This window comes from Cebidichthys violaceus, unplaced genomic scaffold (assembly GCF_023349555.1).
Source record: "Cebidichthys violaceus isolate CVI_PGR_0920_01 unplaced genomic scaffold, fCebVio1.0.p SCAF_11, whole genome shotgun sequence".
NCBI lineage: Eukaryota > Metazoa > Chordata > Actinopteri > Perciformes > Stichaeidae > Cebidichthys > Cebidichthys violaceus.
This window is the reverse complement of record NW_027176274.1, coordinates 8073196-8098842: the sequence shown is the minus strand read 5'-3', so window position 1 is coordinate 8098842 and position 25647 is coordinate 8073196. Positions and strand designations below refer to the sequence as shown.

At 40.3% G+C, this 25647-nt stretch overlaps 1 protein-coding gene across 1 annotated transcript in view; it reads left to right on the top strand.

Moving 5' to 3' along the window:
- The first annotated feature begins 6764 nt into the window (after positions 1-6764).
- Positions 6765-25647, top strand: part of abca12 (ATP-binding cassette, sub-family A (ABC1), member 12) — a 51289-nt gene continuing 32406 nt past the window's right edge. Inside the window, exons 1-19 of the mRNA XM_068733996.1 lie at positions 6765-6808; positions 7602-10226; positions 11680-11792; positions 12038-12105; positions 12534-12682; positions 12878-13008; positions 13346-13488; positions 14791-14958; positions 15189-15406; positions 16329-17282; positions 17472-17578; positions 18845-18951; positions 20047-20246; positions 20638-20714; positions 21463-21593; positions 22271-22429; positions 23740-23904; positions 24185-24380; positions 24913-25052. Coding sequence (XP_068590097.1) covers positions 6765-6808; positions 7602-10226; positions 11680-11792; positions 12038-12105; positions 12534-12682; positions 12878-13008; positions 13346-13488; positions 14791-14958; positions 15189-15406; positions 16329-17282; positions 17472-17578; positions 18845-18951; positions 20047-20246; positions 20638-20714; positions 21463-21593; positions 22271-22429; positions 23740-23904; positions 24185-24380; positions 24913-25052 — 5895 coding nt within the window. The remainder of the gene's footprint in view (positions 6809-7601; positions 10227-11679; positions 11793-12037; positions 12106-12533; positions 12683-12877; positions 13009-13345; positions 13489-14790; positions 14959-15188; positions 15407-16328; positions 17283-17471; positions 17579-18844; positions 18952-20046; positions 20247-20637; positions 20715-21462; positions 21594-22270; positions 22430-23739; positions 23905-24184; positions 24381-24912; positions 25053-25647) is intronic.

Genomic DNA, 25647 nt, shown 5'->3' with positions numbered 1-25647 from the left:
TTACCTTTTGAATGAATACCATCATTTAATGCATAACTGTAATCTAGGAGACCTTGAACAAAATGCTGGAGTCAGCAAACCTGTTGAAGAGAGCCATCTGCAAAATGATGCTGCCCATGATAAACACAACATCGGCCAACTCCCTCTCCCATGCTGCGGTCACTTTCTGCAAGTCCAACAACACTGTGTTAGAGGTCTCGCTCAACACACTCAACCAGGTGTGTGTTTCTGTTTGTTTGCATGCATTTATCAGCTTGTTTTTATCAGGACAGTGGGATGAGGCTAAGTTCAAACTGGTGCAGTCACATTTGTTTTGTTGACTCTGGTTGTCAGATACTGATGGATCTGATGCTGACAAAACCAGATGAGATGATGACACTGGCTGGGGCTGCGGTGTTGGTCTTCGATCAGCTGCAAAATCAGACCTCACTGTGGGAAGACCTTCTAGCTATTCCCCAGCTCTTCTCTTCTGGTTCTGGGGACCAAGTACTGGCCAGTGCAGAGGGTCTACTCACCAACATACAGAGGTGATGTACTTTCAATGATGGAGAAATTCAAAAAATGAATGAAGAGAAGCTCTATGAAGGTGTTTATTTATTGAGTAAGTTTAGAAAAAAAAAACATATGAAGGGAATAGTAGAAGTATGCTGTGTTATACTAAATATTTGATAAAGGCACGTTGTCTATCAGTGTTATGGTATAGTCCACCGTTAGCATGGCTCATTTAAACAGTTTGTAAATCCTGTATTCAACTTTACTGTTTGCTTCATATTCTATTGGTTAAGCATTTCCTAATGAATAGTTTGAAGTGATTACGTGAAGTGAATCACCTGACTTTAAAGAGCTGCTAGACAGAAGTTTTAGTTTCATATTATGGTTTAAACATTTATATGTGTAACCCATACGCTATTGGCTGTTTTGGTATAAATGCATTCCAGGTTAGAAATAAATAAACCCCAGGTCCAGCCCTGTTTGCAACCCACAATATCTGAGACTTAAGGATTTAGAGCAGCGATCTAAAGAACAGGATATGTTTGGCTAATCATTAGTTTGTCAAAAGTTTGCTGCAGATTCTGTCTTGTTTTGGGCACTAAATGTTTTTCACCCCGTGGTCTCTCTAGTGCTTTGCATGTCATCCAGAGCATTATCCCTGAAGCCGATGCCTCACTTTCCGCGGCGCACCCACTCCTTGCTGGAGGCATCAACCTGATCCACTATGCTCAAAACTGGCCTGGCAAAGGTGACTTTCCATCAGCTGTACTGAACATACCATATATCAGCCACAAAGACGTGACACATTTCAGGGTGTTTTTTATTTTTTTATTTAATGGCTATAATGTATATTAGATTTATATCTTTTTTATAAATATGCAGATACATTCACCACTGATAAGGCTACTTAATATACCTTAATGTTACAGTATAATTTCTTAAAATGCTGAGTCACAATAAAGTCATGAAGTCCTGTTGCTGGAAGCCACAATGCCATTGGAATGTAACATCTGACCCCGTGATTTGATTCTGCTTAGATGTGTCCATTTCCCTTGGAGAGGTTGTCACGTTGCAGAATGACTCACTAAGTGAAATGGTAAAACGTGTTCTACAAGAGGTCAAAATACCACTGGACAAGGTACGTGTTGACTGTCATCAAAAAATAGACATAACACGGCATGCCTTTCTTAACGCTATGAAAATAAAAGGTGGTAACCAAAAAATGATACCAATCTTTACTAGATGCCTTGCCTTAATTAAATTTGGGTAATTTCATATCACACATTGTAAATGTCAAGGCTAAAATAAAATTGCAGCAGCTCTATCTTCAGGGTTGCCAAACTGGTCTCAACCCACTCTGCCAGCATGTGGGTTGAGACCACATGCTGGCAGAGCAAATGAGGCTATTGACAGGAAAGTCAAGTTGAACTGACAATATAAAAGAATAGTTCAACATTTTGGGAATTGCTCTCATTTACTTTCTCACCAAGAGTTAGATAAGAAGAGCGATACCATAAAGACTAGAAACAGAGGGAAACTGCTAGCCTGGCACCGATTTAAAGATAACAAAACCCAACCGGCTGGATTGTTTGCACCTTTTGGACAGAGCCAGGCTGAATTAGCTGTTTACCAATGTTTCTAGCCTTAATGCTAAGCTAAGCTTACAATCTTTTTGCAGTAGCTTCATATTTAAAGGACCAATATGAGAGTGTTACCCGCATATATATTCTAAGTGTATTTTCAAAAGCTATGAATTTGACTACTACTAACACTGGTTTGACTACTGTGTGACTATTTGTGGTAATAATTATTCCATGAATGAGTCACTACTTTATTAACAGTTTGACCACGTTTTAATTACATTTATGTGATTCTCTTCCCTTCTCTAGGCTTTCGGCCTAACATTGGACGGAGACACGGTGCGTTTGCACTTGTGTGGCAACAGCAGTAAGCCATGGTGGTTAACAACAGCGTGCAGTACAGGGACAGTGGACATGCTCCTGGGCTGGATCAGCCCTGACAAGGTGGCAAAGCAGGTAGGTTAGAATGATGTTATCAAGAGCAAGAATCGCAGATATCAGAAATGAGTCACCTTCTTGATGCGTGTGGGTGTTATTTTACTTCCCACTCATACTTTCTTTCACGTATCTTGTCTGTGCTCTTAATTTGCATTCTCCAGGGCCACCTTCACTTCTAATTAGATTCAGAGAGCGCCAAATGATTAGTCTATGGCCGCAAGAAAGCTGCTGGCCATAGCAACAAGCAACTGCGACTCCCAGATCGCACCTGGGGAAAAGAAACCTTAAAGACATCCAATTAGCACTGCCAGTATGGTAGATGTGTTTTGATGAGATAATTCCCAATCAGAAGCTGTTAGGTAACACTCTGTGAACTCGCTCAGACAGCCATCCGGACAACAATTAGCAATCTAATGCTGGCATAACAGAATCAGAATCAGGTTTACTACTAAGCAGGTTTTCACATACAAGGAATTTGCCTTTTATTTTGGTGCATGACATTAAACATAGTAAGAGGAAATATAACATCAAAAGAAAGCCCTGCAACAGTCGAGAAACATAAATACAACAAGTCCAATCAAAATGTGAATATGTAGAGATTATTGTTTAGAGGCAGACAGAAAGAGACAGGAGTTCTTGTACACGTAAAATGATTTTGATTTTGCAAATCTTATTCAGCATACCTTCTCCTCCTATATGTAATCTATATTATTTCCAGGTTCTCCTGGTATGGAGTAAGAATGTTGCTCCACATGATCTGTCCTTCGCCAAAGGGCTCCTGCACAGTGTGATGGGAGATGTATACCCCGGAGGACAAGGAGGCTCCGACATCACGAGGACCCGGCGTAGCGTAGATACACAACCACAACACATTGACGAGGAGCTGTAAGTACACTACCGTACATTGCTAATGAGGCAATGAGGCTTATTTTAAATGCTGCAAAAACTAAAAATGTAATTTCATTGAAGCACCTGAAAAGGCTTTCTGAATGTCATACAAATATTCAGACAAGTGGAAGGAGTTGAAAGGTTTATTAGCAGGCAGGTTCTTATTTTTGTTTAGAAACAGCAAAGTTAACCTTTCTTCTGGGAAATCGCTCAGGAGATGTATTTCATCGAAATGTTGAAACACATTTTTATACTTATGCTTCTTATTTAATATGTTGTACTTAAAATAACAAACTGGAAACCACCTTGTGTTGTCTCTTACCTGTTTGGCTTTCTCAACCTCACCATCTGAAATTAGCCTAACCTTTTTTTTCTTAAGTCAAAATATCAGAGAACTAATACACAAAGTCTATCGTCCACTTTAATCTGAACAGTTTGTACGGTATTTTGGGTCTCGCCTTGTACTTTTGCAGGTTTTTAGGGGTTGGTCAAGTGGTGTTGGAGATTATAGAAATTGTGCCAGAGCTGGATCTGGTTGTCCAGAGCATCCTCAGAACTGGCTTTCAGTCCATGAAGTCAGCAACACTGGCCCTTGATACTGTTGAAGGTAAGACTACAACACATCCTGCTCACATTGAAGCCTTAGTGAAAAAGATAGGCTTTTCAAAACTATTAAAAAGAGCTTTGTTAAATTTTTTCTTGTAAAATAAAATAAAATAGATTTTGCCAGAAAACCTTTCGGTACCAGCTCTTACAATGAAAGAGCAAGAACAGAAAGATTAAATCTAAAAGTTAAGACATTCACAGGACTTATTACGTTCAGTGTAGTATGACTTTCTTTTTTGTTTTCTCTACCGGGAGTTTGTGTAAAATATGACCCAGTGGTGAATGGAACAAGTTCACACCCTTTCTCAGGGGACTGATGAAAGATAGAGGAGGTATTATACGGAAATGGATACGCACACACAAAGGAAAATTATAACACTTCATTAAATAAAACAACTCCCTAGGACGTAATGTTCAACAGAAATTGTGTGATAAGTGGTGACATAACAGTGTCCGAAGGTGGATTTCTTTTTTAAAATGTGTTGAAAATGTATTTTTGTTTCATGGCATATCACAGAATATAACTGTAGTCAATGGATCTAGCTCTGTCTTTGTTTTTTATATATTTTTATTTATATATATATATATATATATATGTATATGTATATGTATATATATATATATATATATATATATATATATATATGTATATGTATATATGTGTGTGTGTGTCCTATACTCCCCCTGGTTTGCAGAAATGATGGCCAGTGTCCTGAAAGATGCTGATCAACTCCAAATGACTTATCTAACGTTGCTGACAAACCAGTCTGAGGCAAGCGTTTGGATTGGTCATGTCCTGGACAATGTGATGGAAATTATCGAAATGATTCCGAAGGTATGCTGGTAGTGTTCCAACTGAACAAAAGCCTTTTCATAGTAATCTCCTAACATACTTTTGTGGTTTCATGCATCATAGTTTCATAACAGCTTTGTGTCATTGCTCAGATGTGGCCTGGCAGCAAGACGTAGACAGCAGGCTTGGGCACTAGCACAGTCAATCAGACGGGTTGGAAGACAGGTTGAAGCAGTTTCCAAACTATACTACTTACCATAGTTGTGAAACAAGAAAAGAGGGCTAAAACTGCGAAAACAAGACCCAGGTTGCAAAAATTCAAGATAACTAAATCTTACTTTGAATTCTAGTTAATACTGGCTCACTTGTTATTTTATAAAGGGCATGTTGAGCAACCAAGCATTGTTAAAAGCTTTATTATGAAACAATGTGCAAGAATTCCTTTATGACAATGAACAACTTCTCCGCTGACAGAATTTGTGCCTTGTAATACCTTGACTTGTGACGATTTCATTTCCTGTGTTTTCATTTTGGGAAACACATTTCAGGGCATGACATGTTTGAGGTTTTTGATGATTGTATGGAAAATAATTAAGGTAACAAACACTCATGAGTTGGTGCGTTTTGCCTCTGTTTCACTAGAATCTCTCTGAGCCTACAACATGTGAGGATCTCTTGGGTCCCTTTGAGTGGCTCTTTAACACAGAAAGCATAAAGATCGAGTTGTGGAGATCAGTGATCTGTCAGAACAGCTCCGCTCTACAGCAAGCGCTACTAATGGACTGGCTGCCATTGGTTCAGAAGGTAAAAGTTAACTGAACTGCAAGAGTTATTGCGTAAAAAACAATAAATTATTTATGAGTCCTCCTCCAACTTAATGCAATACTATTTACTTTTCTTTGTTGTTTTTGGGGTATTTTGTGTTGGAGCAAATGTCTTTGTTTTAGGGTTGGTTTGTTCTGTAATGTAGAAATATACACAATCTATTTAATATGAAAGTCTGTAACATCAGATCCATACATGAACACACATTAATATCTAATGTTATAGAGAAATACTAATATTATGTTTCCACAGGCTCAAGACGTATTCAGCTCCCTGACAGACCAAGAAGACTACAACGTGACACTTCCCATGATTCTCTCTCAGTGGCACAAGCTGTACAATAACAGCGTGCAGTTTGGTGTGCTTTCGAACAAACTGGCGACAAAGCTAATTGGAGAATACTGGATGAACTGGATGCCAGACAACAGCACTCATGATGTTACTTGGACTCTTCAAAAAAGGTTTTGAGAAAACGCTGATGATGATTGATGAATTGATTTACCTGCAGGCCTTCATTCCAGAGCACGTGTGTCTTTAACTAAAAAGTTTTAAGGTTTAAGGCCCAGGCCCAACAACATTTTGTTCCAGTAAAGACTTTGGGCAAATGATGTGTTTATGTTATGTGCACAATGTCTCATTTTATGCTGTCGTGTATCATTTCACTCTCTCAACAGTGTTGTGCTTTGCTTTGCTTGTAGTGTTTCCTTGTTCATGGTGAATTTGGGAGAAAAGTTTGAGAAGACTCAACTGTGGCCCGAGGTAAAGAACTATTTCCACATGCTTTACTGGATTTTGAACTACAGGCCCGATGTCACAACTCAGCCAGCAAACTGTGAGTACCATTTATTTTTTTTCCTTAACTATCAAATGCATACGTCGATGCAATCCAAGGTGTAAATAAGTCGCTAGGCAGCTACAATGAAGCTCAATGTAACATGCGGGGCAAATATATGTATATTTATTCATTTGGCGCCAAAACAAATTTACCCAAAACCAAGTTAGGATTTATTTAACATAGTAGAAAAAACACAACCAATTCAAGTAAGTATGTATATTTATCTCACACTTTAGGTTCTATTAACATGGACTACTCAGCCATTCATTGCGATAACGGTTTGAAATGGCCACAGTTTGTTCAAGCAATGACTCAGACTCTGATGTCACCAAACCAAGACGTCCTGGTGAAGTAAGTGCTTTTACTTTTAATGAATGGTGTATTTTTGAACGTGGACACAATGCATGTATGGCTTATGCTCTGGAATTAAATTCGCTGTTCTCTTACTAACTTTAAATTGTTGATAAAATGTTGACTAATTTATTTAGGATGATATGAAAATGTATAATGATAAGAAGAACTATACCACTCACATTCATGTTAAATAATAGTCGGTAGCTGGTTAGCTTAGCTTAGCATCTGCTGAATAACAACCTTAAAGCTATGTATGGGACTATTTCTTGATTGCCTGGCCACCTCACAGTGAAGACAATACTCATGTAAGTCACTAAACCTGGCCAAGACATAGTTCCGTATATAATCCACAATTAAACCACAATTTTTTTTACACTTCTGCTTTTCTACTGAATAAACAAACCAAATAGATGCTAATTTGTGAGTTTTAGAGGTACTGGACAGGTATAGCCAGCTGTTTCCCCGTGTTTCCTTCCTAGGCTTTGCACAAAGCTAAGCTAAACTGCAGCTTAATATTAAGTAGGCTGATATGAGAGTGGTATCAGTATTCTCAACTATCAGTATTCTCAACTAACAACCCAAAAAGTCAAACCATTCCTTTAATTAAATGATAACCATAAACTGATTTGTAATATCATTAGATGGGCAGCCTTTTTGCACAAATACAGAATTCAACATAGTACAGACAGAGTTTTAACACAATAAGTATTATTTATTGTTGTTACTGTTTTACCAACTTTACTTACATCAATTTTCTGACATTTTGCCACTCATTTCTTTTTCTCTGTAGTTGTCTCAAAGGAACGGTGAATCTGTTGCAGCATGTATACGGTGACGTCTATAAACATATGGTAGGATCATATTTGAAAGAAATCAAAGGTGGAGATGCGCTCTCTGCCTACCTGATAAACCTGATGCAAAACCTGGATGGCTTTGTCAACACAATCTCCATGCTTCCTGACCAAAACATCATCAACCCTGATGTCATGCTTCCCCTCATCGGTAACCTGTTGCAGTCCACGGGTCTGAAACCACTGCTGCCTCTGCTCTTCGGTGACGGTCCCCTGAATGTCTCCACAGTGCTCGATGTTTCCTCAAAGCTCGGCAGGCTCAACCAGCACATTTTTACCTTCAATGAGACAGACCCAACGATACCCGAACTTGAACGTTTGATAATGCAGTTTTTCTCCTTGGAAGGTAACCTTACCGTATCTCTCTCCCACATCATGGGACACACTCTGCTTACCTATTCACACTACCTCCAACCTGAAGAAGTGGCCCGTCTCAGAGAAGCGCTCCAACCTTTCACCAACCAGACCTCAGCAGGCCTCGTAGAAGCCATCCTCAGTGCCATGGAGCTACTGAAGAAAGCCATGGATTCTCCAAATGGTGACCCAACTAATATCATTCTTGGGTACCTACGCCAGCTTCAAGAATGCGTGATGTCTTTGTTTCGACTGCGAAAAATACAACATCTTTCGTTACCAAATGGGCAGCTTAGCCCAGCCCAAGTCACTGACCTCCACCTGATTGCCAAGGACTTTCTCAACCTTTTAAGCCCAGAAGGCCTTCAAAACCTGTCTCTGGCTGGACCAGATGCTGCTCAGAACATTATTGCACAAAGATTTGTTGCATTCCTACCACCTGAGGTCCAGCAGGAGGCTGCTCGCTTTCTCCAGGATTTCAAAGCTCTGCAGAATCAGATGACCGAATGTGCAGAAGGCAAAAACTGTTTGGCTGGTATCTCAGAGATCTTTACATTTCTGGATCAGATAATAGACATGATGCTCTCAGCCAACGGTAATGTAGCCATCAAATTAGCTGCGACCAACTCTGTTCTGGAGGGACGGGAATATGAGGAAATTACATCCTTGTTCTTCTCACTCCTGTCCTCTAATGATACTGCCCGTGTGAAAACATTCAAGCAGGTTCTTCATTTCATCAGATTGATCATGGATACACCCAATATTACTGTATCTGATGTCCAGAATGCTCTGCGGCAGGCAAACCTCACCCTTGAGGAGCTGAACGACATTGCTGCACTAGCTGGAGCTGCCAACATAAACAACATGATGGTAAATGTAATGGAGATTATCAATGTTCGCCAGTGTTACGAACAACAGCATGACCCGATGATGACAGCACGGTGTGTTATGGGATTGATAAACGGTATCAGCAGTTTCCTGACACACCTACCTGCTCTCCGTAGTGAGACAGCCATCCTCTCCCTCATCCCATTAATTGTCAATAACGCTATCAGTGATGTCGTCCAAGTTAACTTCAGCTCCAACCCTAACTTGGCTCTCGCACACACCCTGAACAGCACCCTGGCCAATATCAAGAGGAACCTCCAGCTGAACCAGCTGTACACTCCAGAGATCATGAATGAAATCACAGTGGTAGAGGGTCTCATACAACTGGTTGCCAACACTGAACCATTTAACAATTTAAACCACACCTCTCTGATGAACCCCTTATATGCTCAGAAAGTGTATCTAGATATTGTGGGATGGTACTTGAAAAGGCTGGAAAATATCACCAGCGCAAGCTCCGTCTCAGAGCTCCTCACTCCCTTTTTCTACCTCACACAAATGCAAGTGACATTACAGCTGGCACAGGTGGATATGTCTTTGTTTGTAAGTAAGCAGGTTGAGTTCCTGATTAACAACCTCCAGTACCCATTAGATGGTGCAGGGGTGATTCAAATTGGCCTGGCAACGGTTGAGATTGTCCGGCGTCAAGTTGAATTGATAATGGCCAACCTAGAGGCTCAGAATAACTTTCCAGGTGCTAACCAGTCGTTACAAAACACAACCATTCTTCATGACGCTGAGCTCCAAGTCAAGCAATACCTCGACCTAATAGAGAAGTGGATGAAACAACCAAATGTCCAGCCGATCTTCAGTAGTATGCTCCAATGGGGAAACCTCGACATGAATGTCTCCACCCCTGTGACAGACCTCCAGCACCTGCTGGGGACGATGGCTACTGTTCTCGGTGATGATCAACAGGCCTACCTCTCCGTTATTGGCAATATCACCAAGTCTCTGAGCAAAGCCCTAATGGTGGCAGAGCAACCAGGTGGCCTACAGAGTGACCACTTCTTAGCTGCCATCTTGGAAGCCTTCCAAAGTGCTATGCAGATCCTGACCGCAGCCACAGGCCCCCTGCCGCTCTCTGTACAGCAGAACATCCTGGACATTGTGCAGGACTCACTTATGCTCATTGTCCAACCAGACATGAGTTTTGACTCATCACGTAACATCACCCTCCTCATCCTCAAGAGGGCTGAGAGCATCATCCAACAAACAGTACCAGACATGTTCGCTGCATACTTGCTTTCTGGACTCAAAGTAGCGACCACGTATTTTAAGAGCATCTCCACGGCCAGTGGACCAGACAGCTGGAATCAGTTGTGAGTAATTCTGCTATTTCCTTAAAACTTCTTTGGTCCAAATGAAAAAGTCATGACAATTAGCACCCATCAACACATGTGGATGCAAATTAGCTGGTGCAGATAAACAAACAATATTAACTTCAGGTTTTTAATGAAAATGGATCGCATGTAGTGAGGAACCCACTATCACCTGGCTGCCGTTACCCGCAGCTCTATGGAGCATTTTTGCACATTTTAGCTCATAGTTGTGATTTTCTGGCCAACAACTTTACAGTTTTGGTTCACTCTCACCCACTATACGCTACATTCTAAACAATTTCACATTTCATTTTGCTGAAGTTTATTACTTATCCTCAATCATTAATAATAATAAACAGTTAATGTTAGTACATTTGTGTTAAAAAACTGAAGAAGTACTGCATGTTCAGAAGAAAAATAAATAATTACACGCACATTTTACACATGTAAATGTAAACTGCATGAACTACATGACAGTGTAAAGGAGAGAGAGAAGAGAAGGGGAAAGAGAGAGTGAACAGTGAGCTAGATATTTCCCGGAGGAGTTGTTGGAGAGCAAGAACTAAAAGGAGAGAGAATATTGGACTTTCAGTCATCAGTTGAACAGAAATATGACTCCAGATGAATGCTAATTTTCATCTGGAGTCTTTTTATGCTTATCTGAAAAAAAGATGTAAGTAAGCAAATGATTGCTAACAAGTTTGCCATATGAACTCCACATGGTGATAATATGTCAATGTTGTGTTTACAGCTAGTTTCCGCTGTCCCCAAGCTGCCAAAACAATCAGCTTATTGCAGTTTCAAGTATGCATTTGCTATAACGGAAAAGACTTGGTTGAACAGGACATGTTAGACAGCATTTTTCATCTCTGTTAAAGAGGTCGAGTTGCAGTCCTTGGTATTCAAACTGCTTTGGGTACTCCTGTCCTAGTTAAAGATGGAGTCTGTCATCTCACGGTCTGCTAACTGTCCTTTCTGTTTATGCTAAAAATAAATCTGGTATTCATACACAGCCCTGGCTCTGTGAATGGAAAACAAACAAAGCCACACAACACCATTCCAGCAAGGACAGGGGAAAGGCCAGGGACGTAAAACAGAAAGGCAGTGGCAGCGAGAGGGGCGGTAAATCTGGTACATGCTAAAGTTCTGAAGGAGCTTTGATGGGTAGACAGGAGGAGTGTATTTGTTTGGGTATGAAGTTCAAATATCAAAAATCATTTTCCAAAATCACAGACTCTACCTTTAATTGAAATGAAATGCATTCATGTTGCATGTGAGAATAATAGCCCCTCAGTGGATAAAAGTGATTAACAACCACAGGTCCAGATGGACAAATGAAACCAAACAGAAAGATGGAGTGCATGCTGTCCTGTTATCCTTTGATAAGATTGGATTTGACATGATGACTTTTTGATGAGTCAAATGAAATATTGATGTGCTTTTGTTTCTTAAGGATTCTGGAGGAGATGAAAACAGTCCAGAACCTCCTACCGCCAAACAGCACAGCACAGGCCTACGTCTCCACCCTCATTCACATCACTCACTTTATCTTGGAGTCTGGCCAAGGCAAGTCTGCTTTTCCGTGTCACTGTAGGTGTTGAATCCCGATGAACTCTGATGGAGTGGAGGTCGCACTGTTCACTTCATTATTTAAGCGATGATGCCAGACAGATCAGGAGCTGTAGATCAAAGTAGCACAATGTTTTTGTTGTCTGTAAGAACAACACCAAGTCTCACACAGGAGATTATTTTAGTTTGTTTGACATTGACATTGAGGTGCACTTTGTGAACAATATTCCTTGTAATTTCAGGAAACATGAGTCTCTGGGCATCTTTTGAGAGTGCATCAGGAGAAGATTTGCCCATAATTTTTGGCAAGGTAAGGCTTAAAACACTGTAAAGTGCAAGTTTATTATGCTTGTTCATTTTGTGGAAAATTAAACGTTTTATAGGTCTGCAAGTTAAACATTACATCAAATTAAAAATAAAATGCTGCCAAAACATCAGTCAATGCCTTGTGTGTTGTTGTGGCTAAAACTATTGGCAAACAGCCAGTTCCAAACCACAATCGTGTACAAGCCAGTATGAGTGTTTTGAAACGCGTACATCTCTTGTGATCATGGACAGCCAAACAAAACAAAAACATGATCTTATCATTTATCAGTTATGGATCCTGAACTCATTGTTCGTATGATGTGTAATAGGTCAAAGGGCATATGAAATACAACTCCTGTAGTTGAGGTTAGGCAAATGAAATGTATTCACTCTTTTCCCCCCTAACTTTTTCCCTTTTTTTTTTGCTGTTAGATGGGCAAACTCTTCAGCTTGCTTTGGACACTCATTATGCAAGGCCCAGGCTCACATACAACTGCTCCATCTCTGGGGGGCTTTGCACATCTTGCTCCAGTCCTGGAGCAAGTGATGACTGGGAAGGCTGACCAAGACACGTGGCAAAAGTACGTTTAATTACCACTTCTATTGGAAACAGACCAAACAAGTAATGACTTCATGTTTGTTAGGCAGCAAGTTGATATTAAATTGCATGATTTGTATTACTGTGAGAAATTCTCTTTTTTTTATTTCATAATATAAACCACTTTTTAGTTGCTTCTGTGATTGCCCTAAACCAAATTCCATGTGTGTTGTCACAGACTTGAAGAGATAGTACATGCCCTACTGTCAACCCTCAAAGGAACAGAGCAATGGGACAGTGTCCCATCCGTTATCCTACTGTTTGAGAAAATCATAGGACGTATGGTAAACAGCATGCAAGCACAGAACGGTGAGGAGAATACTGAACAGCAAAGCCATTGTCTTATATGTTTTTAGTCAGGACAGAGATAGACTAGTTTACCAGAATCATCACTGTTATACAGTAAGAATGAACATTGACTGAAAGGAGAATTGTTTCCTATCTTCAGTACAAGTAAAATATGAAATGTATGTCAAGACTTGTCAAAGCACACCTTTACCACTGTGACACACCTGAAACATACCTGAAACAACATAAGTGTCCCCTGTACCATTTCATAAAAATAACCAATTTTGTTATCTAAACCTAACTTTCTTTATAAAGCCATTCATGTTGGTCAAACCCTTTTGTCTTTTCTTTCTCCCAGAGATGATTCAAAGCCTTCAGACGCCTGTGGTGACTTTAATCAGCGAAATTGCACTGTCTGTGAACTCCAGTCATTTTAACATGTCTGAGGCCTTGGAAAGAATGGACCTTGCCATTGAACACACGGTGCAGGCAGCTGAACAGGTTAGACTGCTACTGTTCTACTGTACCTTTGTACATAGTGTGTCTCTGTGTTTTGCTTCTTTGCGGTCATTTGCTGGCCCTTTTTTGTGGACAGGTTAGCGTGTGAGAGAGAGTGAGGTAAGAGGTGAGCTCCTGTACCGGTGCATGACTCTTCATGCATTATTGCAATCAACAAAACCTTTGTTCTAATCTAGCCGTCACACCTAATGTCTTGATAGATTCCACTACTTGACTGATGTAAGAGCATAGTGGGGGTGTGTCTTTCTTTAGAATCTTTCCACCTGCCGTCATCCATTTGCGCTTTTATGTCATCAGCATTTCAGGACCCAGATAACATGTGCATGTGACTCGACTGGTTAGCACTTTGAATGACATTAACAGGACACGGCTGTCAACTCGATATTGTCTGGGATTTGTTACTTAAATTATTTTTACTTCAGCCAAAGGTTAAGAATATACCTTGCTTAGTGGTAAGAAGTCAAGGGTAAGAAGTGTTGTCTTTGACAGTGATAAAAGGCCTTCTCATATATATATATACACAAAATAAAAAAAAAACACATATGCTTCCCCAAACTACAGCCTCAGCCATATATTGGCAAGCAGATATTTTCTTATTTACAATGCAGTGTGATTAAATGTAATACCACATCCAAACAGTGCTCCAAAAATGACTATTAAATGACATCATCACCTCTTACACAGTGTCAACGAACAAATATAACTTGATAGAGGATAGAGTATTTACTGCAGGGCTGTTTTATTGGATCACATTCGATTGTGCATTTGTACCTAGTAAACAGGTAACACTCAGCTTAGTTACAGCAAAGACACCGGCCTTCTCATCTCTTAGCAAGAAAGCAAAAAGGCGTATTTGCCAAATGTCAAACTGTTCAATTACTTTAATCCATACCATGATGAAAAAGAGTGTAGTGTAGCAGAGCACTATTAAAGTGTTTATTATTTGTCATGTGTGTATCTCAGTATAAATGTACAATCTATAAGAGATTTACTAGCTGACCCAGTGTTTGTGCAGACTCATTGTGTATGCATGTACAGCATGTTTGGGTGGGTACTTGCTATGTCAGTCTGTGAGAAGCTGTGATACCTGTGAGACTTCTGCCCTTTTCTTTGCTTCTCAGCAAACTGCATGAACAGAGAGATCATAATAGTTCCCTTGTGCCTTTACCTTTTGTCTCACCAGCCTTGTGTTCTTTTTCCATCACTGTATTGCAAACAGAACAGGTTTTTTTTCCTGAACAATACATGTGAAACATGATAAGACATTGACAATGTTCCCTTTAGGCTAATGGCACGTTGGAGTGCAGTGAAGTTCTCAAGGCATGGGAGCCAGTGACAGAGGCAGCAGGGTTAAGCAACGCCACCATGGCTATGTGGTGCAACATCAGCCTGCGGCCTGTTTTTGAGGCCTATGCTGCAGCCCAGACTGTCTACACACACATGAACATGAGCGTAAGTAGATGCATGGCAAACTAAAAGGGAAAGTGCAAACAAATTTAATAGAGGAATAGTATAATCTGAGTTTGTCTCACAAACCAAACTGAAATATTATAATGTGTGCCGATATTTTTTACATTTATTCAAGTACAATTAACAGTTTCACCACTTGGTGGCAGTGTTGGTACACAGAGAAAGCTGCCACATTGCTAACAGTCCATCTCTGCTATATGTTTTCTGTGCAGCACATGGGTGTGGGACCAATGACTGTGAGTGCCACATCTGCCCGGATTGTCAGGACTGTACAGTCTCTCTACCAAGTCAACATTAACAGCACACTTGTGGCAGAGCAGCTCTTTACAGCTTTGTATAGCCAGCTCTCTAAGCTTGCAGGCCAGCCTCTGAGCCCAGAGGCACAGCTTCACTGGTACAAGCAGCGCCAAGACATACAGTCGGAAGACAGGTGACTATTTACAGCAACAATAACATTATGTCATTGCTAACGAGATGTGCCCTTCACTCCGGCTATTATTTATTATGCTTAAAAGGCAAATCCATCAGAAAAAGAACTTTGAATCTGAATTGAATCTGTCATCCCAGATCCATGCAGTTATTAAGTGATTATGGATGAGACATCACATTAAATTAACCCTGTTGACTCTCAAAACAATTTGTTGCATCAGTGTGTTAGAATGAAAGAGCAGCTGCTTCTTTTTATGTAGAGAAATCCGTCATAGCATACGTTTGTTCCCAATTTTTTCATATCTGACGGACCAAACCACACCAAAGGTTATGAGGACAATGATGCAATTAAATGAAAACATAGTGCAGCCATTAAACAAAACCCACCGATCATTCTGATTAACAATATTTTATCTGACTGTAGAAATGTCCATTATATTCTGTTGAGAGTCAGTTGCATCCTGACACAGAATCATAGACACAGACTCAGTTATACATAGATTAACTCAGCTAGCTGAGACATGCTTTTAAAATAAATTGATTTCCCTTTATGCCAGCTGCAATAATGAGCCGGCCATGGTGATAAGGATCCCATTTCGCATATCACAGGGAAACCATCAGGTCTGACTACATGAGTTATAGATCATTGATCACAGTGGAAAGACTCCACAGTCTATTTTCAAGGATGAAATGGGAACATGGGAACTATGCGAATAAGATGATGAAGAAATATTACATCTGGTCAAAAACATGGTTTGCATTCCATGAAAGAAGTAGGTCAGAATTAGTCCTTAGTCCATTGTCCATAGAAGTGCCTTACGTCTTAGAACTATCTCATTTCTTTCTTATTCATATTGACATCTATTACACATGTCACCAAATCTAAAGAATTAACTTGACATTCATTCAATTTCTCCCCTCAGCTTTAGTTTGTCTTCCGTCAAAATGCTCTCAGATGAGCTGGTAAATGTGGCCCCGTTCATCCGGCCTTACACTGAAGCTATAGAAAAATCACTGAGCCATATCCTGGACAACTACCATATCAATCTAAACAGCAGCTCATCCCAGGACCTCTTCGAAGAGGCAGCAATGATCTTCCTCTTCACCGCAAACATCACGACAGACGACATCCTCTCCACAATGTGGGGAGATTTTTCCGGACTCAATGAAGCGACTCTTACTGAAATGATAAGGGAAGCGGTAAAACAGGTGATTGACATGAATGTATTTGGGAATGCGCATATGGTTTACCAAGCCTTGGAGCAATTTCTGGCCTCCAACGGCTCAAGCGTGATTTCGCAGAAGGTGGCCGCGTTGTATGCATGGTGGAGCTACACTGAAGCGTCTGGACTGGATCTGCTGACTCAGGCTCTGGCCAAAGTGTACGACATCATCGGGCCTCTCTTGTCTGGTCTGACCCAGATGAGTGGGGACATGTTGGTAAACACGGAGCTGTTTGAAGACCAAGCTGGAAACCTGATTGCACTGCTGAGGCAGTTGGTAAGCACCAGTGGTCTTCTGACCCCCATGGACTACCGTCCAAGCATGTTTCAGCCGAAAATGACAGCCGGTAACCATACGACGGGGATCCGACACAGACGTGAGGCCCCACTCATGCTGGCAAGGAACTCCATGGATGACTTCATAGACCTTTTCCTCATTGACTACCCTGCAATGTTCAAAGCCATCTCTGTCCCTGCTACCGCAACAGAAATTATGGACACAGTCCACGTGCTCTTAGCCAACCCTGATCTGAGCGTTGTGGTGAAGGGAGCTACAAGTGACATGCCATGGGGCTGGAATGCTGCTCGGGAAGAGACCATTGATACTGCTCTTGAAGTGCTCTCCTTCTTCACTCTCCCTACGGCACTTCAGATGTAAGTCTTATTTTCACTGTACCAAATATTGCTTTAGGAATAAGAAAAAAAAGAAAGCACATTTTGCCTTATTTTGATGTGTAAATTCAGGTATAAATTTGCCCCAGCATCTAAAAACAACTGCTTTTTCACCATTATGTTGCTCTGTTGGCCTCTGTTTCATAAACAGTCTTTGTTTACCTTCCCCAGGTCATCAATGGATCTACTGACAAATGCCGCCGATATGCTTCCCGGGGGCTTTCCATTCTCCTCAGTGCTTAAAAATGTCACCAGAGCGCTTGCCTATGAATCTCAAGGTAACTTAACGGTTCAGATCTACTGTCTCTCTGACTCAGTCTGGACAGTTAGAGGCTTTTTTTGACCAAGGGCAGATTTATAATGACAAATGTGTTCTCATTAGTTAAATGGAGAATCCCCACATGAATGATGCTTTATCCTTTTAGTTTCTCCAAATTAACTTTACCTACTGACTCCACAGTGAATTCCCTCCCACTAATGCCTAAGCGCTGCTGTAATGTAGAGCTCACACTGGTGCTGCAGCTTGTGTTTACATACCTGCTGTGACAGTATATATGTTTAAACACAGTCTGCCAGCCTGTGCCATTAAAAAGTCACACAGGATGGAAGAGTGCCACCCCCTGTCTCTGACCTTCATGGCTATTAGGGGACCATCGGAAGACCATAAACTTTTTGTTAATGCTGTAGTTATTGTATACATGATTATAGTGCGGCATAATTCATTCTGGAGATATGAGGAATAAGACTTCACATCAGCTTAGCTTGAGCTCCCAAAGAGCCCAAGGCCATATGGCCCTTCTCCAGCAGAAAGCCACTCAGCACCTTTTTAAATCTCATTAGTAAAGTAGAATTCAATCACTTACCCTGTCCGCCCGCGCTAAACGTCTCCCCTCGCACTCACACAAGTGGACATCTATGACCTCCTTTTAATTGGCGTCTGTGCTTGTGTGATAATGTTTTTAGTGCATAGAATTACTTTGTAAGCAGCTGAAGCAGCTTCACTTCTCTGCAACCCCACTCCTATTCTTCACACACACACACACACACACACACACACACACACACACACACACACACACACACACACACACACACACACACACACACACACACACAGAGAGAGAGTGAACTGTTGTAATTGCAAAGGCCTCTAGGTGTTGAGCACCCTGAGATTAAACATCACCATTGTCTAATTTTGGCCTAATTAAATATTCTGTCATCACATCTTGCTGCCTGAGGTGGTGCCTTTCTTTGGGCTTGTCAGATGTGTTTTAATGCACGACAGCAGCTAGGACTGCCCGCCCTTCTGGCCCCATCAGTCCCGCACAGGGCTTCACTTTAAGTACATCATTTGCTGCTCGCTGGCTGATGACGCTGCCCTGTAATGGTGCGCGTCGTAATGAAACCCAGTGGGATGTCATGTTATTCTGTCACCTTACAGACCTTATTGCCTTCTTTTCCCTTTCCTTTCCCATCTTCCTGTCTAACGCTAATAACCTCTCTCTTACCCTCATTTTTTCCCCTCTGGTTCACTCCCTTCAAAGAGAACCTGATGCTCATGCAAGAGACCATCCAAACAGCCGCTGAGCTCCTTCATATCAACGTGATGGACCCGCAATTCACTGAGCAACTTGGCAACCTGACATCCAAGGTCTCTGCAATAACCCAGCCACTTTCACACATGCAACATTCATCCAAATAGGAAAAATAGTAATTCAGAATGTCTGAGAACTACTCTCAGGACACCATTTTAATTACAAGTACTTTGAATTGATATGATTTTGATAGTGCAAAACTTGTACTACAAGACAATATTGAATTTAAATCCACTCATATATACTGTGTGTGCCTATGATAGACGTGGTGTTATCAGGGTGGTCATATTACACTGCGGAGGTCTGGACTTGAGTCACAAATGTAATGACTTAAGTATCGACTTGACAAAATCAATAAAATACTTGCAGCTTGACTTGCACACCAATGACTCGTGACTTGAGCCTTTTGACTCGAAAATACGCATCTTCCCCCAAGCCAAAAGATTAAAGTTAAAGTATGTCATGTAAAAAGTTTGTACACAAAGGCGATCAACTGCCTGGTACAGGAGGTATAGTGTTAGAGATGATGAGTTTATTTACTTTTTGAGAAATCCTTTATTGATTTGTTTGGGTAGAGAATTTATTTGTGGGGAAATTATGTTAACGCTATTCATTCCCAGCAAGCTGACACTTAATTCCCCAGAGCCACTTTGTTTGAAACAATCTGACAACATCCAATCAAGTTGCAGGAGAAAACCATGAGGGACTAACGTTACGTTACTGAGCGCCAGTTACGGTCTTCACCATTACACTTGGTAAAGAGCACATTATGACTTGTTTAGGACTCTTAGGGCTTGGGACTTGACTTGGGACTTTAGTGCAAAGACTTGAGACTTTCTTGTGACTTGCAAAACAATGACTTCGGCCCACCTCTGCTTTGTTGTAGTTATGACATTGTTATTTGAAACTGGTCAAATTGGACGAAAATATAGCTAACATAACATGGACATGAAGAGGCACAAAATACAAAAACACCACTTATTAGACCTTGATTACAGTGCGAACAAAATGCTTTTTTTGTAGGTTGACAGTGATATTGACAGTGATATGTTTTTTCATTAAATGGATATTATTTGTTGCTGGTGCCAAAAATATCTTGAGATTTGAGATTTGGCCAGAAACTTACTTGGTGCTTACGTGATTTATTGTAGGTGTGCACCTTGGAGAATACAGAGCTTGTGCGTCTGCTGATGTCGGCCCTCTCCATTGAGCCCGGTCAGCTGTGTCGCACTGTTTTACCCAGCCTGCAGATCTTGGTTGAGAATTTGAATATGAACACGACCTTTCTGACCAATGCCATCTTCCAAGCCGTCATCGGAGACCCCAAAGCCTACAGTATCCAGTCAAACTGGTACAGCATTGCCTTTCTTCTTAAACGTTTTTCTTTCAATGGTTTTCACAGCAATTAGCTGCACTTTGTACAGAGAACGCTGCTCTCTCCATCGTCTAGGTTTGTTATCTCTTTTATCCCTTTTGTATAATTTGGTAAATAGTGTTCCGGGCTGTTATGCCTTACAGAACTCACAATCTAGGATTTCAGAATATTGTTTAAGTCGAATAAGTCTGTGAAAAAATCTGACAGGTACTCTTAATGTCCTTTTTCCACCTCAGTCCATTCTACCTGCAGGTGGCCTGGCAGCTTTTTATTTTATTGATATAAAGGCAACGTTTATATTGTGAATATTTATTGTATTTGATTTAAGTGCATTTCTCTGTTTGTGTTTGTGTGCACGTGTTTACAGGTCCTCTGTTTTGAGTCAAGGGTTGGGCTTTAACACCAGCAGCCTGAGCTCTTTCAACATTAACACCACCTCCCCAGGTGAAACTTTTCTCTATATCAGTTGCTTGCTGTATTTCACGATATTATATTATAGATTCCCGCACCTCTACCACACTGTTTTATAGTAGACCTGGCAGCTATTTTCCCCATTTCTGCTTTTTCCAGAACAGAGATTGTACTTCTCACTCTTACTATTGTTATTTTGTATGTCATTTCTTGGCTAGCTAACTATGAATAAGAAAAGGGACAGGCACATTGGAAAGAAAAATAGTGTATATCCAAAACTATATAATGACTATCCATTTGTAAAACAAATTACATATATCAATTTTGAAAGGAAAAAGTAGTTAATTGTGATCCAAAAAGTTTTAAACTGTTCAAAATTCATTTGGGGTTCTGGTTACTATTGTACTGAAAAGGATGATTCCTAGTGTGCTATCAGTAGAAAAAAGAAGACCACAAAAACTTGTTTCCATAGCAACAGACTCATTTCAGCTCACCTGTCGCTCACTCGTGTCTGATGCACCGCTTTGGTTGTTGCTGGATTATCTAACAATGATAACTTACTAAAGCGGTCAGTTTCTCCACTGCCCTTTTGTCCAAGACTGTTGCTCTAGTGAACATTAAACCAGCCAAAACAGCAGCCAGGTGCAGCTCTTATGTTGTTTCCACCATTATAGAAGTGAAACTAGATGCACAGGTTGTATATAAAAACAACTCATCCACTGTATCAATGTCGTAATAAGAAACACACTGGTTAACTTGCTCTTATATCCCTGTTTCCCAGGAGCGATGACGGTGGGTGAGATGCTGAGGAATAAAACAGCCTTCCTTTTGGATGTTCAGCAACATATGGATTTTGAACCAGCTGCTCTGCACCTCCTGATGGAAACCGTGCTACCAAACGACAATTTAGAGGTGAGCCAGGGACATCCATACATAAATTGTTGCCTTTATGGTACAATGGAAACAGAATTGCAGGCCGAATCAAAATCAACCAGTGGCTGGTCAATGTACACGGGCCATTTGTTTACTTAGTGGAATAAATTGCTGTCCACTTGCTAGTTATGCTAGTTAGTACACTGCAGATTATGTTGCAAAAAGTAAGCACAAAATATCTTTAAAGAGTTTATCCGGTGGTGGTAACGCCTTATTGTCTGAACACTACACAGGTAAAATAACAACACTAGATAAGGTTGTACAGTAGCTGACCTATGTATCTCAAACACATCCCTTTAATTGGACCAAACGTATTTCCATAATTGCCATAATTGTCTTTCCCATATTTTACTTTTCCCAAATCTTCACCATTGTCTCAGCATCTATGCATTCTTGCCCACCATTCTTGCCCAGCATTCAGAGCAGAGGGATTGACTTGCTACATGTTGTTTTCACTAAATAGAGGAGAAATCAAACCCACCAGGTTGCCACACTAGCACAGGGATTTGGAAGCCCATTTACCATATAAAGCCTCAGGTGAACACTCTGAAAGTAGCAATGGTTATGCCTGTCTGTTCTTTGCACGACATACTTTCTCATGTGTTTCTGTTGCCGGTATTAACTGTTTCCATACTCTCTTAATGCTTTTGAAACAGATCCTGTCCTGGTTGGTCAACTTACGTCATTGCAACTCCGCAGCAGCTTTGAAAATGAAAAAGACAGACGTGTTCCTCTGCTCCTTGTCTGTAGAACAGTGGTACAGCTTCTCACTGCTGATGGCTCGCCATCTCAACATGGAGAAACTCATCTACAGAGTAAGACTGATTTCAGATTGAGTCTTTTGTCAAAAGAAAAAACAAAACATGTTACAGTTTCTTCAAAAGTGAATGCTTTTTTTTCTTTATCTGTCAAAATACCAGAAAATGAGCGAAAGTGGTGAATGCACGTTCTTCTGTAATGGCTGAATGGCTAAAGCAATCGTTTTTGTTGGGCTGTCACAAACATGTTTGATGCCACAGGGTTTTTGTTTGAGGAACATGTTAGAAAGAGAGAAATGCTTTTGTCCAAAAAAAATGTTCACTAGACAAAGCTCCCTCACACATAACTGATGTTTTTCCTTTTGATCTAAGAAAACTGTCCATCTCCAAAACTAATACCTCAATACAGTAATTTAAAAAAAAAAAAGAATTAACAACAGGCATCTGTAATAGGCCTCTTTTATATTTCAAGTGCAACATGTACTTAGTTTAATCATAAAAAGTGTATCTAGTCATTAAAAAAATCTAATGCACTTGTAAAGACTAGAGATAAAAGAAAAAAAAAATAGCTGTCACCGTGAGGAAATTAAAACCGCAAGAATAAGAATTAATGCGCACCAATCCCTAACCATCACATTAGGTGTCACCAAAGTTGCCCACTTAGCTCCACCATTTTTTGCATTCTATATATAACCTCTAGCTCAGGCAATAAGGGAGGATCCAGAGATTAATGGGACTTTGATTGGGGATTTGGAAACAAGATGACATTTTGCTTACTCTGAGAAACCCACAGAGAAGTGTACCCAAATTGGTGTCCTTTCTGAAACTGCTTTTCTCATAGTCTGGATATAAATTGAACAAACAAAAGTCCAAATACTTTCTGATTTGCACAGCAGATTTGACTTCAAATGAGACTCCCCTGCTATTAAATAACTTGTAGTTTGGATCACAAATCATCATCATCAGAATACAGAAATCTAATTATGGTCCTGCTACGAAGACAATGAAAACAGACCTTGTATATTATCCATTTAAATATATATGTATTGACAGTGTGGTTAAACAATAGCAGACCCCTTTCATCCTTTAATATATTTTGGGGCTGTTTTTTTAACCCATTCCAAGGAACATTTTTGGAATAACAAGACAACTGCATTGTAATTCTCAATGAAAAACACTGTATGGAGAAATTGACAACATAATCTAAGGGATGTAACCTACTGTGTAGATAGTTAAAAACCCTGCTCTGTACCAATGTGTGGCTCATACCAACCCATCTTCCAATTTTCAATTTTTTTCTTTATCCGGAAAACACCAAAATAAAAGTTAAAAAGACACATGTTTGAATGCTGGTTACTGTCTTTCAGAGGGTTTTGTCTGAAGAACTGCAGAGCCTGATGGGAGCTATGCTCCAGATTGCTGAGGTTATAACCAACATGATGGACACAATTATTCCTGCTGTGGGTCAGCTTCAAACCTTCATGCTCTCCATCCAAGACCTCAACCTGATGGCCAACAGCGAATTTCACCAGGTATATAGTCTATGCTACTGTGCAGTGCATTACACACAGTGTAATCTTGTGTTATCAATCTTTGTGTGATAGGTCAAATTAAGGAATGCGGTTTCATTGCTCAAAAATATCCCTGTGACCATACTGCTTACATACAACTTTCACATTTCCTTGCTGATGCTTGTTTTAAATGTTTTTTTTAAAGGCTTTCAGTTTTGTATTGCCATTTGCATGACACATATTCAATTTTGAATTCATGAAAATCATAAAGTAACAAAAGTTTCAATTTGTTTTTCCCCAGATGGTGAGAGGAAAGAGGTCCACCATCTCCAGCAAAGCGACCTTTGTCACCCTCTCTCGAGCGTTGTGCAATAAAGGAATCCTGGCTCTGCTGGGAATCTCAAAACTCCCCATCATGCCAGAGTCAAACTCCTCCTTCTCTGACCAGCACCAGAGGGAGCAGATGATTGAGAGGTTCAAGATTCCAACAAGTGCCAGTATGTTCATTTTGAACTGTATCTTTGGTCTTGTTATTCAGTCTTTTTTATAGTATTTCTTTGCTATCAGAATCATTCACGGTTGTTATCTTACTACAAGATATACACAATCAAAATAAGTTACATGTACTGTAGCACATCACAGAGAAGAAGAGAAACGTTTTCCTCGCGTCGATAAGCCTAAATCCTAAAATTGGCAATAACAGAGTAGAGTATCATTAACAACTGGCCTTATATTGAATATGGGTGGACACTTCTCATGCTCACAGACAGTGAAAATTCAAAACTCAAAAGTGACACAGAATTCTAGCTAGTAGCTAGCCAGCTGCTTTAAGGAAATCCAATAATGGCGAAAAATCTTCACCAACTTTTCTCCCTCAAGACTTGCTCACTTTTTTTTTTATTTTATTTTTCTTATCATCCAACCTAAAAAGTGATCCTCAAACTGCCTAAATATTTTCATGAAAAACTTGCCAATAAAAACATAAATACTGTTTGTCTAATGGTTCTGCTCTCGTCTTTTCTCATGTAGCTCCCTTCTGTATGAACATGTACCTGGACATGGTCAATACCACTGGAGGAGCCATCGCCTGGGCCTTCCTCAAACCAATGCTGATGGGACAAATTCTGTATACCCCTGACACACCTGTCACCAGGGCCATAATGGAGAAGGTACATACTCAAACGTATCACAGCCATCTTCTCTAAGGTTTAATACCTTCATGACCTTTATGAACTTCATGTTCTAAATCCTCCGAAAGCCCTCGTCTGACTTTGTCACGCATTTACAGAGGTTTTTACCGCTTTTATTTCTACCTCCTCTAAGCGACAGTTACCTCTGTAGTCTTCATGCACCCCGACTGACTTTTAGTAAGCAAGAAATTGTGTGTTGCAGGGAGTATACACATATTTGTATGCACCACCATCTTCTACTGTGATTATATTTTGAGCAAGCCACACACACACACACACACACACACACACACACACACACACACACACACACACACACACACACACACACACACACAGTTGTGGTCAAAAGTTTACATACACTTGTAAAGAACATAATGTCATGGCTCTCTTGAGTTTCCCCGTTATTTCTACAACTCTGATTTTTCTCTGATAGAGTGATTGGAACAGATACTTCTTTGTCACAAAAAACATTCATGAAGTTTGGTTCTTTCATGACTTTATTATGGGTTAACAGAAAAAGTGATCAAATCTGCTGGGTCAAAAATATACATACAGCAGTGCTAATATTTGG